The sequence below is a fragment of the Strix uralensis genome, chromosome 9 (assembly GCF_047716275.1).
Source record: "Strix uralensis isolate ZFMK-TIS-50842 chromosome 9, bStrUra1, whole genome shotgun sequence".
Taxonomy (NCBI): Eukaryota; Metazoa; Chordata; class Aves; order Strigiformes; family Strigidae; genus Strix; species Strix uralensis.
Genome location: NC_133980.1, coordinates 18,326,396 through 18,343,966, shown reverse-complemented (window position 1 = coordinate 18,343,966; position 17,571 = coordinate 18,326,396). Strand labels below are relative to the sequence as shown.

General features: G+C 40.0%; 1 protein-coding gene across 1 annotated transcript in view; it reads right to left on the bottom strand.

Moving 5' to 3' along the window:
- The window catches only part of DNER (delta/notch like EGF repeat containing), a 134,087-nt gene extending 122,234 nt beyond the window's left edge, over window positions 1–11,853 (bottom strand). The window contains exon 1 of the mRNA XM_074877636.1: window positions 11,501–11,853. Coding sequence (XP_074733737.1) covers window positions 11,501–11,761 — 261 coding nt within the window. The 5' untranslated portion in view covers window positions 11,762–11,853. The remainder of the gene's footprint in view (window positions 1–11,500) is intronic.
- Between the last annotated feature and the right edge of the window lie 5,718 nt (window positions 11,854–17,571).

Sequence of the window (17,571 nt, the reverse complement as noted above, 5' to 3'; positions counted from 1 at the left end):
GTTCTGGCCCATACCCTGGTTTGCTACATGCTACTGCTAGCAGGACTGGATAATCAGAGGGCATAGCTGTAACTGATAAATCTATCATGCTGTTCTTAAGCAGGCCTCTGTGAAAAGGCAGAATCACTGTATCTATTAATCCAGCCTTTCTCACTCACCTGCAGAAAAAAGTTAAAATTTGGTGTTGCAAGGGAAGATACTTAATTGGGAGAAAGGTGTTTCGGAAGCAAGTGGCACAGCTGACCTTGCTCCTGCATTCATTCACCTTACAGAATTTCTTTGCTACATTTCAGGAACACCAACAAGCTCAAATAGTTACTAAAATAACTAGTTCTAAACTTACATTTCTTATTTTTATAGACAAAGAAATGACTATCACTTTATTTCACCTTTAAGAGATGTCATAGGGGAGTCTCAAGCAGCCCTTTAAAGAAGATGTTCCACATTTTTAGCACGCTCTATAAAAGCCAGATCCCCCTACACCCTCAGAAATATTAAGAATTTTTGTAACATCAACCCAGTACCTTTCCATTACTTTTAAGAGGCAATAGTTAGCCAAATTTTAACATTAGAGTCCTATTACAGTTATGTAAATTAAGTCAATTTATCCTTCCTTCAATTAAACATGTTAATTTCCCAGAGGACTCAACACCATTTTCTTCAGTTGTCACATATGCCATCATCATACAGTACTCTGTAGCCTTAAAAAAAAATTAATCAAGTATCTGGTCTTACAGACCCTACCTATGTCAGTCAACCTCATGTAACTCAACTCACTGAAATTCAAAGGCATTCTCAAGTGAGAAAGTTTCTCAGATCCCTACATACAAGAACACAACTGTGGTGTTCCACAGTGACAATAAGTGCCAGAAAACAACTCTCTTGCAACCAGACAGCAGAATTTGGACTCGCAACACAAAAGGCACCTAGATCATAAATTATTAGATTCTACATGGCCATCTTTACTTTCTTCTGTTTAATAATGTGCAGTTACATTTGCCTGAAAATTAGATTACAATAAAAGTACACGTATATAGTCAATCACAAGTTAGTAATAGACTGCTAGGTCTGTATAAAGCCTAAGCCAATATTTTGGTTTACCATTACTGAGATTAATTAATTTGATTTTGATAAAAAGTATTTAACAATTTGCCTAATTTCTTGAGCAGACGAAACCATACATCTGTTAAAAACTTCAAAACCAAAATACAAATAAAATTTGCATGAATTTTTACAGATTTGCTGAACTTAAAGCACAAATCATTAGGGCTGAATAAGAAACACAAGAATTGCCACATAGTTTATGGGGTTGTCCTTATTGACAAATGCCCCTACCAAATACTTCAAAGGGAGATCACAGCAATGTACCAGGTCTGGAAAATGACAGAAAATTGTCCATATATTTTTCTTAGCCACATTAGTTGATTATTAGCAGATGCCCAGGAGAATTTTACTGTCTCATTCCTGATGGTTTTTTTTTTAAAGCATTGTCCTTGTCACAATATTACCTTTCATTCAAACTCTTCTTGTTTGTCTCTGTATAAAAGTGAACAAGTTGTTTCTCCCAGGTTATTCAAGCCATTCCACATCTACTGATCACTTCTGGTGCCCTTTCTCTGGGTCATATCTATTTCTGCCCTCTCTATCTTATAAGTAAACTTACCTGAATTTGATTTCAGAGGATTAAGTAGTATTCATTCATAGAAGGGAACAGCATTCTAAAACAGCTTCTGTTCTCTTGTGACATTATCTGCACATCTTTAAATTATTTGCATTTTGAGCATTCAGGCTCAGTGAGGATTATTCAACACATCACCACCAGAACATATGGGTATTCCTCCCAAATAATCAGAGTTTATTCAGAATATGCGTGGTTAGCTGAAGTTATTCCTTCTCTCATGCATTTGTCAACAAAAAGCTTCAGCTTTGTTAGGTCCAGTACAAAGGACCACATAAGGGCAACCTAGACTGAAAAAATGAGGCTTGTAAAGAAAAGGAATCATATCTTGTTACTCTTTCTACAGCTACTGTTCCTGAAGATACCCAAAAGTCTTCTCAAACTGACAATACGGTTGCTGTTGTAACTAATACATGAAGTACAACAAAGTTCCCCAAATCATTAACATTCAGTGACCTTATCTCAGTATAACAACCCTACTTTCACAGTCAAATCGAATCCTGTTCTTACCTTATTTAAGAGCACCTTGTTCTCAAACACCTTTGCTACAGAAGTCTTTGAAATACTGATCACTGATCTATTGCCCCTGCTTCCAGGGGCAAAAAACATTACAAAACTAAATTAATCTGTAGAGCGATAGCCTGAATATTTGCCAGGTTGATTTTTTTAATAAGAAGGCTTTTTTCCTTACAATTTAAATATAATCTGATAGGCTGCTGACATGTAATTCAGAACCTGTCATTTCCATAGTATGCTTCCTTATAAAGTGCTTTTCACTCAACATTCTTAAAGCCTTCATACACATTCACAAATTAACCTTTTGAACATGCAGGATTATCTGAATTTATAGAGGAGAAATCCAAGTAAGAAGGTGTAAGAGTTTTGCCCTGCGTGACTCAGCAAAGCAGTGAGAATTCCAAGCACCAAGCTCTAATATTCCCATTCCTAGTAGGATGTATCACTTTCAGACCTTTCTCTAGAGTTTACAGCTATTTTTTCAGGTTTACAGCAGAATATAATATTAAATAATACAGTATAATTGTTACACTTACAATGGCCCATACAATTGTAAAACAAACCAAGGCAAACTTGAAAAATAATATAGGGCAGTGATATGTATTGCCGAACTCAAACAGGCTACATATGTAGCACACAAATCAGTTTTTGAATGCAAAAGTGCTTCTCTGTAAGAGATTATACTCAACCAATAGAACAAATTAAAGACAAGCAAACATTACTTTTCTCAATGTGATTCTCCCCCTCTATTCTGCTCTCATGAGCCCCCACCTGTGTTCAGCTCTGGGGCCGCCAACATCAGAAGGACATGGACCTGCTCGAGTGGGTCCAGAGGAGGCCATGAAGATGATCAGGGGCTGGAGCACCTCCCTTATGAGGACAGGCTGAGAGAGTTGGGGTTGTTCAGCCTGGAGAAGAGAAGGCTCCGGGGAGACCTTATAGTGGCTTCCCAGGACTTAAAAGGGGCTACAGGAAAGGTGGGGAGGGACTCTTTATAATGCGGTGTAGGGATAGTACAAGGGGTAACCATTTTAAACTGAAAGAGGGCAGAGTTAGATCAGACGTAAGGAAGAAATTCTTTACCGTGAGGGTGGTGAGACACTGGCACAGGTTGCCCAGAGAAGCTGTGGCTGCCCCCTCCCTGGAAGGGTTCAAGGCCAGGTTGGATGGGGCTTTGAGCAACCTGGTCTAGAGGAAGGTGTCCCTGTCCATGACAGGGGGGTTGGAAATAGATGACCTTTAAAGTCCCCTCCAACCCAAACCATTCTGTGATTCTATGATTCTGTAACTTGATGTGTGTTTCTACTGTTACAAAACTGTTGGAAAATTTCAACTGTATTGCAGTGTAAGATCTTTTTCCTAATAATACAATTATATTTTATGTTTTGTCTAGCTTATATTGATGCATGACAAGTTTCTCTCCACAGGACATTTATTTCAGTGTTTGCATTATTCCTGTAACATACAAATTGACAAAACCATAGAGAAACAAAAAGTTGAACAAAACTATTTTTTCTTAAAAAACAGAGAACCAATTAAGACTCTTAATAAATGATGCTCTACAATGTTAAATGCACATACTAAACTGCTTTTAGTTTCAGATTTTGACCTAAATGCCTCTAAGAAATTTTTAATGAAATTATCGCTATTCTTGCCAAACACTGTGCTTTCAATTGACGTGGATGCACTATAAATACAGATGCTTTCATTTGGGGATCACTCCACCACAATCAGACACCTCTAGGTAGGCTGCTGAGCTCAATTCACCTGTATCAACCAAAAGCTAAATAAAAAAAAAAAAAAACAAACAACAAACAATCTATGGATATTATTGAAGCCTTCCCTCTAATGCAGTTGTCAAAAGAACAGGTAACCTCTCAGTGTACATAAAAAATGGGATTTAGCATTGTGCGAAAGAGACTATATTTAGATTAACCACCAACCAACAGGAATATTGTTATTAACTCAATCTATTCAGCTCAGAAAGGACACTGCAGAAAAAGAAAAATATTCACTACATGCACAGAGAGAGTGGAATAACTCACTTTTAAAAGAGAAAAAAATACAACAGAGAAATTCAATTAAATTGAAAGACAGAACATAAAAACTAATAAAATTATGTTTTCCATGCAATCAATCTGTGGGATTAATTGGAACACAAATGTATCACAGTCAGAAAGAGTCACTAGGAATAAATGAAGGACTTGATACTCAAGAAGAGCAGAGTGATCTATGAGAGCATGTATCAAAAAAACAAAAACAAAAAACCACCGACCTATGTTTAGGGTTAAGTGGACACTACTTTCAGCAGACTCGTGTCTGCCTATTAAAATGGAATTTCTTGCATCATCTTCTAAGATTTGTGGCCTCGTGATCCCACAATCAAGCTGAAATCCTGCTAAATGCCACTTCCGAAATTATTGATTTCAAGCAAGTACTTCTCAGAAGGGCAATATGTAGAAGATCCTATGAGAGCCCTCAAAAAGAGGGGAGTATTTCTACCTCCTGTAATACTGAATCAAGTCATAGAACTCCAGTACTTTAAGCAATATTCTTGTTTATTTGTATTCTCGTCCATATTCTGTTGTTTCTTATCTTGTATTCAGGATAAGGTATTCTCCTAGTACATTGGGAACCTGCTCCACTAAAGAGGATTTCCAGAGCTACATATATACAAATGACAATATCACGTTAGGTATTTCAAAGGAAAGCAAAGCAACACTAGTTTTTAAACACATATCATTGCAAAGTAATTCTCTCAGATCAAAGAACATAGACTGCAATGAAATATGACATATGAAAAAGCTGAAGCATCTTAGTACAGCATATCTTCTATTACTCAGTTACTTTACACCTGATCCATCTCTTTGCAATCTTTAATCGCAAAAAATTATTAAAACTAATACTTGAAACTTTCACTTATATGATGGAATTTTTCAGAACCAAATAATTTGCACTATGTAATGACCTGACTGGCATTTTAAAAGAACTATTTTGAACAGATTTAAAGGGAGTATTTCAAGACATTGAAAGAGAAAATACAAAGACTGACAAAGGTTAGTCTGCAGATGATACCCAAACAATGACCACTTATATAATTGAGACAGTTTGGGTTATTACATTATTCCAGTTTTATTCTACAGAAATCTAGAATAAATTTACTTAGATCCCATGGCAAAAATCACAGCTCAATTCTTTATTGACTGCTTTGGAAATTGCTGAATTATAGTTCTCACTCACATATTTTCACATTATACGCTTCAAGGCAAGATACTAATTTGAAAAGCTTACATTTCTGACTGGAAATATATTTGTACTAAGAGAAAACAGATGTTATAATAGCTAAAATAAATTGGGTGGAGAAACTGTTTTCCACATTCATTTATTCTGTGCTAATGTTCCCTATATTTGATACCTCACATCGCCATACTGCAGAACTTCATCAGTTCCACTGCAACCATGGAGATCAAAGTTCTTGAGGGACCTGAACAAAACTTCACTTATAGATCACAAAAACTCACAGAAAACAAGTAATATCCCTCAGTCCTGCGTGACATACAACTGTAACTTGAAAAAAAAAATAAATCAACAATAACTGTGAAATGTGAGTATACTAATTTGTGACTAAAGGAGCTGTAAACAGTGTCTTGAAATTAATACTAAAGATTTTTTGGATGTTTTATCTAATAGTAATATAGCCATCTTAGAACTCCTGCTTGCACTGCACACAAGTTTGTCAGCTTCCAGGTACAGTCTAGACTTGATGTAAAACATATATGTATAATAACATGGAAATAATTTAAATATCCAGAGAAGGGGAGAAAGAACAGAACAAGAGTAATAGGTAAATGCAAAATCTAGAAAAAAAGAGATATATACAGGTGTGTGTATATACGGAATCACAGAACAGAATCACACAATGGTTTAGGCTGGAAGGGACCTGAGGGAGTTCTCTGGTCCAACCCCTGCTCAGGCCAAGGCTAATGCTAGGCAAAGGTGCTTGTGGTCTTGGCCGCTCAAGCCACAGATCTCCAAGGATGGAGATCCCACAACTGTTCTAAGTGCCTGTTCCAGTGTTTAACCGCTATCATTGTGAGGAATTTTTTTCATTAGATTTAACTGGAACTTCCCCTACTATAACACGTGTGTCACCTGCCGTCCTTTCACTGACCACATCCAAGAAAAATCTTGCTCCATCTTCTCTATGGCCACCCATTAGATAGCTGAGAATGGCACTTCATTCCCCCTCCTCTTCTCCAAAAAAAACAAGCTGAGCTCTCGCACCCTCTTCTCACACACAGTAATATTTGCACATCAATGCAAATATTTAAATTCTTCAACTTGAAAGCACTGCAAGAATTAGCAGAGTTAGTTAGCAGGAAATGACATGGTACCTAAGAATTCAAGCTAAACTACGTCCAGATGAAGCAAGAAAACTCCAGGGCATCTGCTAACTACAATTTACTCTCATTAAAAGATAAAAGAGCAAACAGAGTGGTCACATAACAAAACACTTGCATCACAATAACCACATAATCTAAGTATATACCTTTCATTAATGAGTACAGAATGGAAAAAATAGCATTTTAAATATGCTAGAGAATTCTTGTCAATTCAAGGATCATTTAGAGACCTTTCAGAAGGGATGTCAGCACTTAATAGAAAACAAAATCGCTTGAAGTATTAATCAGGATACTGACATGAAGGTGATTTAGCAGTTAAAGGATGTCCTTTTACACAGCACTGCCCAGTGCAACCTGATATAACCTGGCCAATAAAATTTTGTACCACTTACTCTAAAGTATTAGACCAGTGAGTCAAGAAACAATAATCCTTTTTTGTGCAGCAGTTTGCTAACCCTGGATTTCTGCATTTAGCATTAAACAGGACATTATCAGAAATCTACTGAGAACAGAAATAAATTCAAAGAAAAAGAAACAAAAACTCAACTCAGGATTAAAAAACAGAAGCAGGGGGCACAGAGCAAAAGAATGAAATCACTGCAGTATAATCTATAAATATTCAAATACCATGATCAAAGACAAAAATAAATTCACCTAGCATTCAAAAGTACAAAAAATGGGGAGAGAATGAAGAAAAACATATTTGGGCAGAAATTTGGGGTGGTGGGGGGGGAATAATTCTAAGAACAGAGCTTAAAAGATAATCTACTGTCCATCTGTATTAGTTTTTACAATATCAGTTCCTTCCTTGACTTTTTTAAACTCAGGTTACACCTTTCTAAAATTCCATTTTAAATAAGATGTCCACAATTATATTTAAAAAATATTTCTGCTACAGGTGTGGAAAGATAGCCATTAGAGTGAACACAACAAATCCTCCCCAAGACCAAAGAGTTCTTTTTGCTACTAAAATAACAATTTCAATACTGACTCAAAAATGGTATTACATCGGTGGCTATCACATCGTGCTCAGAAATGGAACATCCAGTCATCACTAATCAGACTACATAGAAGAGAAGCGCTGCAAAGCCAGAATGCTGGTTCTGTATGCTTGGACACTACTTGTTTTCTCATTTTGGTTGCTGACCCAATCTATAAAATAACTAAAAGTATATTGAAAAGCACCAAAGTAAAAGAATGAGGGAAAATTCTCAACCAAAGGAGAAGAAAAAAATAAAAACCAAAACACAAAGAGGCAACTAAATCAAACAAAGCATGTATGATAGTGTTTTTTAAAATATTAATAAATTAATGTTTCTTCATGTCTTTTAATGAAATTAGCATTAGCATGGAACCAAATAAACATCATGCAATTTAATGCAATTAGCTGTTCAGATTCTGTATTTTTAAGCAAGTGACCAAGTCTATCATGAAATTTTTCATTTCCTAGTTATTTTGTACCTCATGTCTCTAAAATTATTTCATAGGGCAGTAACACAAATCATTTTTTACATAAAACTTTCCTGATCAAGAAAAACAATTTTATTAGATTATACACATCATTTGAAATAACAGAGTAGTCATTAGACATAAAGGTGAAAGTTTGCTTTTCAAAGTAAAATGTAAGTAAAAGTGTAGGGAATATAAAGTTTAGGGAACTTTAATATCTGTTACTCAGTTCATTTCAATTTACTTCATCAAAGTCTCTCAGTGTAAAGCTAAGAATTGGCCAATTTCAAATTCCTACAGAGGCAGTTGAATTTACTATAATTTTTGTACAATTTTCTTTGGAATACACGATTTCTTCACTCACTAAAGTTTAAGATACTTCAACACATTCATTCTACTTCTTCTTTACAGAGACTAGAAGTATGGTAAAGAGAAGTGGGGAAAAAAATCAGAACCATGGGGAAAAAAACCTCACAACCATGAAAATGGCATTAAATTCAATGTGAAACCAAACAATCCATAACAAAACAAACCTGAAGTCTGCAAAACAAAGTATATTCAAACCCTAAGTAATGTGAAATATATACACATGCATAATTCATGGAATGGATATACTAAGAGGACCTATAATTTCTGTTGTTAAATAAATAATGAGTTACTAAATCAATTATAAGATCATGGAATTGGTTTAAGTTCAAGTTAAATAAGTCACTTGATGACAGAAAAGCTCTAGACCTTTAGAAGTATCTCATGTGTACGTTAAGCCAGTTTTATTCTTTTCCCATGCCAGCACCAGCGTCTAGTGCATCAAAACCAGTTAAAGTAAAAACTTCAGTAACACAACTTGTGGGCAATCTCCAACTTTGACTGTTAGCAATCCTCCTACATTATCAACTTCACTGTGCCCAGTTGACTTTAGGCACATTTACAACATTTTTTCTTCATTCTACATCGCAACACATCTGAGTAGAAGTGGTGAAATGTTGCCTTCACTACAAGAAGTAAGATGAAAGTAATTCTATATTTTTAGGGAAGTAGGGTTCCCAAAGATGTCCAGCTCCATCACAAATTCCAAAAATGCAAACTTACCTTCCATGATCTTGGGTATTCAAGCATAATACTTCCTGGGTTTTTTTCCCCTCTTGGCATTCCCCTCTGCAAGTCCAACTGTTCAGTAATAACCTCATGAAAACCCCCTGTCTAGATACATCCCAATGATCTCCTGACTTAGCCCATATTTTTCTCATAACTCTTAAGGGATACAAGAAAAAAATCCTATAGTTATTTTAAAATCCTTACAATTATTTATTATCATTGAATTAGAAAACATGATTGGTTTTACCTTTCTTTGTAAAAGTTTAAGCCATTAGGCATCTGTTAAGCTGTTAGGCATTTGAATGACAGAGCAACACAAGAATTAATGCATTTGTACAATACTTATTTCCTATTTCAATAAAATGAGCAAAACCTCAACTATAGATATACTGTATTTATATTACTCCTTTAAAAAAACTGCCTGCTCTCTAGTTAAAGTTACATTTCAAAACTATATTAACTTTTCATAGCTAACTGATATCCACACTTCAGCTGCTGACATGATAGCTAGAAATGGCATTCATTTGTTTACCAGTTTTCTTTGCAAGGGTCATTACTCAGTATTTTATAAAAAGAAAAAAAAAAGTGACACTGTAAGCCTTCTCTTATTAGTTAATAAAAAGCATAACTGCTATGAAAATATTGCCTACCTCTATTATTAGAAAAACAATTAAATCCAGTTCCCCAGGCACGATACTTCACAGGAGGTATGATGCCAGCAAGTGTTACATTCTTCTAAGTCTTTAAAAAGGTCATTAATCTTTCAGTCATGGATCTCAGACACTCAAGTCTAACAGCAACAAGCAGAAGCAAACATGCAGCATGCTCCTTCTCTCTTTGTAGTGATAGAAACATAGTAAACTCTTAAGAGGACAAGAGCTAAAATTAGCCAAAGAGAAATCTGTTTAATCCACTTTTCATCTCTCTGATTTTACAGAATCTCATTAGTGTAAATATTTTCACTTTCATTGTTACACTGAATCGGCTGAGACATTTCAAGGCAAGCACAGAACATAGTGCTCCTACTTTACAATGACTTTTATACTCACCTACACATTAAGTCTTCAGTAAATGTATCATCCCTTTCATCCGTTCAACAGTATAGTTCTGATACTACATGACCAAGTAACATTAAAAAAGAGAAATCAAACTGAAAAGCACACTGAGTTTACTTGAATTCATTTGCTTTTATGTCAAATCAACTTAAAAGAGAGAGCACTGATAAAGAAACGGTTGCCAATCCATACAGCCTTTTGTACGCCTCCGTCACAGAAAGTAACCCATCACAGAGATATGCAGGAAACAAACCTCTTTGTCCCTCTGCCCGCTCTTCCTTATCTGAAGATATGGAAGATTAAGTTTTTGTGAATTTCTGAACCTGATAACAAAGATTTTCATCACTAACACTAGAGACAAAAAAAGAAAAATTACAATCTTCACGTGACAATAATTAAATTCGATTCTGTTATTACAATAAATCCCAATATGACCAAGCACGTTAGAAAGATACTGCTTACTGCCTCTCTGTATTTTAAATCACCGACCCTACTCTGAGCATTCTGACCTTCCAAAATTCAAAATCAATCCAAGAAGCACCCGAAACGTGGGAGCAAGCTTTCCTAGCCGATGAAAATGACCACTGGAGACACGATTTAATGATTAGTATTCAATGCGATACAGGATCCACTTCCAAGGACCATCCTTTTCATCCTTTCACTAAGTCAGTACTAAATAATTTGCGAGGACTGGACGCGGGGCGGGGGGCTCTAGGACGGAGGTTACCCTGGAAGGCACGGGCCGAGCTCAGCCCCGTCCACCTCCCCGCCTCTGACCGAGCCCCTCACACGCCGGCCGCCCGTTCCCTGCCGGGGCAGCGGCTCTCCCCTCGGCTCGGGCGCCCTTCCACGGTGCGGCTCCGAGCCCGTCGCCCGCAGCACCGGCACCCGCTTCACGCGTCCACCGGCAGGAACCGCCGCCGGCCCCCTGGAGAGCGCGGGGGGGGAGCCGAGGCCGCCCTGGGGGCCCGTTAACGGCACCAACGGCCGCCGCGCGAGGAGCCGGCGGGAGGGAGCGGCCGCGCGCGGGGAAGGGGGCGGGGGGGGGGGGCGCCGCTCACCCGGGGAGCGGGCACCGGACGGGCAAACCGGCACCGGCACGGCGCGGAGCGAGGCAGGGCGGGCGGAGGCGCCCGCAGCCGGGGTAGGGGCGCGGCGGTCCGAGGAGCGGAGGGAGCCAGCCGCAGCCCGAGCGGGGACACCCAAGGGCAGGGACGGGCACAAGGACGCGGGGCGGGAGGGAGGCGCTGAGGCGGGGGCACCCCGGGGGGGGCCGCGCAGGGCGCTCTCGGCGCGCCCCTTACCTGGCAGGAGGTACCGGTGACCCCCGCGGGGCAGGCACAGCTGTAGGCGGCCGGAGGCTGGGGCGGCAGCGGCTGGAGGCGGCGGGGCGCGGCGGGGCCCCGGGCCGGCACGGGCGAGCAGGTGCCGTTGTTGCGGCAGGGCTGGCTGAGGCAGGGGTCCCGGCCGGGCGGCGCGGTGGTGGCCGGCCCGGGAAGGCAGGCGCGGCGCTGGGCCAGGGCGAGCAGCAGCAGCAGGAGGAGGCTGGGGGCGGCTCGGGACATGGCGGCGGGGCGTCCGGGTGCGGGTGCCGCTCGGCTGCGGGCAGCGGCGGGGAGGGACGGAGGGGATGGAGGCAGCGGCCGCCCGGCTGCTCCCTGCCCCTGTTCCCCAGGCAACGGGCGGGCGGGGACTGGGCGGGGAGGAGCCGGCCGCCGCGCCGCCGCGAGCCCGGCAGGGGGCGCCCGCCCGCAGCGCGCCCCGGCCCCGGCCCCGGGCGGAGGCGGCGGCCCCGCGGGACAGCCGGGGCGGGTGGGCGGCGGGGCCCGGGGGGCGGCAGCGCCGGTGCGATCCCCGCCCCAGGGCCACGGCTGAGCTCCGGTCGGAGCGGACGGGGGGGCTGCGCCCGCGCCCCGTCTTCCCTCGGCGGGGGAAGGGCGGCCGGGCTGCGCCGAGCGGCTCGGGGCGGGGGACGCAGCGCGGCGGGTTGGAACGGGAGCGGCGCGTTCCTGCCGGGCCCGGGAGGCATCGCCCGGCTGCCCGCGCCGCGGCTCGGAACGGCAACGCGGGAGCGGCCGGGCCCGCGGGGCGCGACAAACGCCCCGGGAGAGAAACGCCGGGATCGGGGCAAGGCGCCCTTCGCTTCTTACTGTTTGACAAGTGTAATGTGCTGATAATTACTTTAAAATTCTATTAAGACCGAAGTAGAGCCATGTAAATTAATCCTGTCATGTCTCATAGTGCAAAAAAAAAAAAAAATAGCTGTGTGTTTGCTCGGCTGAGGGTAGCTGCAGCTGATTTTTAAAAATCGATTCATATTTTGGTAGTCTTTTAGGGATTTTTTTACGGGCTCGGATTAGAACTAAAACACATGGTTTGTAAATCACTTAACGGACAGCAGGAAGATAATCCACATTCTCTGGCCTTCTATTAATTTGCTTCTGCAAAAGTGAAGTATTGAAATCTCTCGTCCCTACCGCCTTCTCGCTTCTCCATCATAGGATGCAGGAGGATTGCTGGCACCAACACGCTACAATTTTCACGAACGTAGGGCTGAAACCTGTACTCCAAGCAGAAATAACTGGTGGTGCTAATTGAACTGAAAATTCATCAAGGTTTCTAGCAGCCTGAACGCGCTCTGAAGCACCACTGCTGCTCCCCCAGACCCGCTTTCCCCCCGCGCTGGCGGCGGGGCCGGCTGCCGCCCCGGCTCGGAGCGGCCCTGAGCCCAACCGCCGCCGGGGGCTGACGTTTACTACAGCCCACAGGCACGGTAGTAATACACATAAAAAACAATGCTAGCCATATATACTTGGATTAAGTTGTTTCTTTATTTTACAACTATCTTCTCCTTAAGGTTACTTTTTCTACCAGTATTTGTTCACCAGAGCCCTGCACAGGCTGAGACAAAAACCCCACGCTGTACTTACCAGACAAGTTCATCGTCTTCTTTTCTTTACTGATCATTATCAAAGGTTGCATCTCAGGGAAATCTAGGGACTTGGAAAACATTAGTTTGAAACGGAAATACTTACTGTTCTTTAAGCATGTTTTTTTTCCAACCCATTTTGCAACCATAAGAAACACTTCATTAAACGGCTAAGCTTGTTCATAAGAATGTTGTGGAAAGCAATGCCAAAGGCTTTGTCCATGTCAAGTTGTAATAACTGTTTGTTCATTCTGTTCCATTCACAATATCTGTTGCCTTGTTCTACAAGAAAATAATTTGGTTTGACACGATTTGTTCTTGATAAATCCACAGAGAGCTGCTACTTGTCTTCTTGTTATCTTCCAAGTGCTCTGAAGTAACTTGTATATATATCTCAGGTTGCTGTGGCATTTGATGTTAAAGCAGCTGGGTTGTAATTCTCTCCGTCCTCCTTCTCTGTAAAAATGTTTATCCTTGTGCTGGCTGGAATAGAGTTAACTTTCTTCACAGTAGCTAGCATGGAGCTATGGTTTGGATTTGTGCTGGAAACAGTGTTGCTACCACAGGGATGTTTTCGTTATTGCCTGGCAGGGCTTACACAGAGTCAAGGCCTTTTCTGCTCCTCACCCCACCAGCAAGGAGGCTGGGAGGGGGCACAGCCAGGATAGCTGACCCCACCTGACCCCAGGGACATCCCAGACCATGTGGCATCATGCTCAGCATAGAAAGCTGGGGGAAGAAGGAAGAAGAGGGCAACATTCAAAGTGATGACCTTTGTCTTCCCAAGTCACTGTTATGCATGATGGAGCCCAGCTGTCCTGGAGATGGCCGAGCACCTGCCCGCAATGGGAAGTGATGAACAAATTCCTTGCTTTTTCTTGTGCACATAGCTTCTGCTTTATCTGTTAAACTGTCTCTATCTCAGCCCATGAGTTTTCTCATTTTCACCCTTCTGATTCTCTTCCCAATCCCACTGGGGGGTGGGGAGTGAGCATAGGGCTGTATCAGGCTTAGTTTCTGGCTGGGGTTAAACCATGACAGTCCTTTTCCACAGAGATTATCAAAGACAGTTGTTAACAACTAGCTTCCGCCAGTTCTTTAAACATCTTCTAGAACAAGTCTGCAGAACCAGACAAGCTGAAAAGATGTTCTACTCCCTAACCAATCTTTCTTTTTGCTCAAGCTCTTCTCATGGCTGATGCTAATTATGTTGACAAGATGACCAACCATTGTAACAGTCAGGATGCCTGAATAGACTGGTTATGTAGTGGCCCTATTTTATAACTGTTCTTGGTACCCCCAAAGGGGTTCAGTAATTCTGGTCTATATCTGAGGCTTTTTATATAGATAAGTATTGGAAAAGATGGTTTCACGACTGACAACTAGATCAGGTAATGAATACTGTTGATGGAGTAGCATGGTATTTGCAGAAAAGAACAACTTTAGAAATAAGCTAGTCAACCAACACAACCAACAGAGCAGGATATAACACGGTGTTCTGAGCCAGACCAGACATAGCTATATCACATGAGTTTCCTTAGCATTTTACAGAATATACGAGCAACCTTTAGAATTGCCATTTTCATAATATTTAACTGTACAACAGAAAATATTATGCTTACCTAATTAGCTAGTGATTTTCCAAAATGTTGTGTATTTTTATGCATTTTAATGTTCCAGTATGCATAGTTAAATAATCTTACAGTCAGCTTTCCATAAACAAATTACTAATCATAGTATTCAATAAGGATTTGAACTGTCTGCCTCATTTACACTTGCTAGAATTTGAATTGTATTACCAGTCTAATAGCTTATTAGTGTGGATTAGATAAGCTACATTACATCTTAACTATTTATTTTGATGGAGAAGTACTCATCCTCTAGTGGCTTGAAGAAGATTTTGCAGAGATTTTTTTTATCTGTTCTGATTAAATATTTAGCAAGGAACAAAAATCTCTGTGATTTCCTAAGAGGAATTTATGTGCTTTAAATGTCTCCCATAACAACGATTTTTTTTCTAAATATTGATGAGTTCTTTTAAAACCACTAACTATTAGTTATGCTTTTCTTTACTACGACTGGAGTTAATTTAGATGAGACAGTTACTGTTGAGCCTTTTCTGAACAGTGTCTGGACCGTGATTCATTTCTGTTTCATGTTTTGGGTCAGGGTGCAATCATGTCTTTAGGATATTGGTTTGCAGAGTGCAGAACTGACATTTCCTCATCTCTCCCTCAGCTTGTGCCTGCTTTAAAGCATCTCAGAAGTTTCACTTCTAATCTACCAGGAGAACTGCGGTTTTAATTTCATTTGAGAAATTTCAGAAAGGTCTCACTCACACAACTGGAGTCCAATTTCTGAAATCGCACACCATGTTCGCAATCACATATCCAACACCTGCCAAACTTAAAGCTAAATCCTTTTGAAAATCATTGCCGCACTCACTGAAACTATTACTTTTAACATTGTGTTTCATAAGGTGTAAAATACATTTATTCAAAATGTTTTGTATGCATATTAAACTCTCTTTTTCCAAGCACATAGTTTCTATTCCAGCAAATTCTATTAATATAACTGTTTGAATGATCCGTGCCTCAATTTATCAAAATATTGAAGTACACATTTAAACATGTAAGCAGCCCATGTAATTCAGTAAGAATACTCACCTCGGAAGTTTCATGCTCAGGTGCTTCACAGTGGAACTTATTTTGGATGTTGTTCATAGGTTTCTGAGGGTAGTTTTTAGCTACTAATCTTGGGTTAGGTAGTCTAAGACACTAAACAGAGAAGAAGTTTTAAAAAATACATTGTTCACTTCCATAGCTGGATGAGAGGGAAATGTTGCTTTATTTTCATATGTACCTGAATAATTGCTATTTTTCTTTTATCTTGACAGAGCCTGGCACCCTGATCCCTGACAATGTGTATGAATTTATCTGCCTTCCTCCCCAGCTCTTGCATTTGCATTTATTTTACTTTTCTCCACTTTATTCAGCTGTTTGAAGCTTGCATGTTTTCTTCTTTTTGTTTGCTAACTTTGATATATGAAACTGGTGATAACCATGCTCATTTGTTTACCACTGTTGTCAGTGAAAATATATGTCATTATTTAATGGCTGCTGCTCAGGGGATCTGCAGTACAAGTAGAGAGGTGTTGATACAACTACTATCAAGAGAGAGTATGTACAGAAACATTCTTTATCATGGGAATCATAAAATCCTGGGAATCATAAATCATGTTTTAAGAGAATATCCATAAAGCGGAAGTTAAACTCTTATATTGGGGAGTGCAAAATCATTGTGCTGTGAAAATCCATGATGCCTGTTTTATCAGTGGCAGACAGACAATTCAGGAGTGGCAGTATTTCCCACATCTTCATCTATTTCTTTAGCTCATAGGAACCTTTATTGTCCTATGTATTTTTTATATATTTTTAGAACAATGGAATAAAATGAATCCTTATCTCTACACAGTATAGATCTTTTGCAGACAAAATTACTGTCAGCTATTTAAGAAGGATCTTTCTCTAAAAGTTGCCAGAAAAATTGTCTCAATAGCTATGGCATTCTTCACCAAAAAGCTGTACACGTAATTTGAAAACAGACACTTCTGCAGCAAAGATGTGCTTTTTATACTCTTACAAAGTTTTTTATCACCACGCTGTGTGACACTACAGCAAATACTACTGTACTTCATAAAATGAGAAATTCATCTTACAAAAAGACTGATCTGGACCCACCTTTAGGCAAATAAAACTGCACTGGGTAAAATCCTGCATATTTATACCAAGTTTGAATCAACTTCTAAGGAGCTTGTTCGAAAAGTCTCTCGGAAAGTAACACCACAAAACAAGTGCTTGGTGTTTTATCCATGATATGGATACAACAAAATAATTTAAGAAAGAATGTATAGGTTTTGCCATTTACAGTCTTCCACTCTATTCTTAAGCCATGACATCAGCTTTCAAATAATGATCTGATGGGACTACAATTTCAGTAGAGATAAAAAAATTTATAATGTATAATTCATACAGACAGTAATTTTTAGCCAAAGAAACAGAGCAAGTGCAAAGCACAGAATCTTAAATAATGTCAATTATCTTAAGTCTTTATCTTAGAATTTACATAGATATTTCAGTAATTCAAATGATGTGCTTAGTATGACAGTTATCAGAACAAGTATTTGACCATGAGAACTTCAAAGAAGTACTATATCTGAAGAGCAGCTATTCTTATATCCAGTAAGTAAATGACATCTTATTTCTATGAATTTCAAGTTCATATAGCAGAGGACATGACATCTATGTTCTGGTTAACTGGAAAACCTTACACATTAGAGGCTGTACAGAAGAAAAGAATAAGTAAAATATCAGTAAACATTTTACCTGAAAAAAAAGAAGTCATAAGGTAATCTAGTGAGAGGTTTTAAGGCTTCATGTTTCTCCT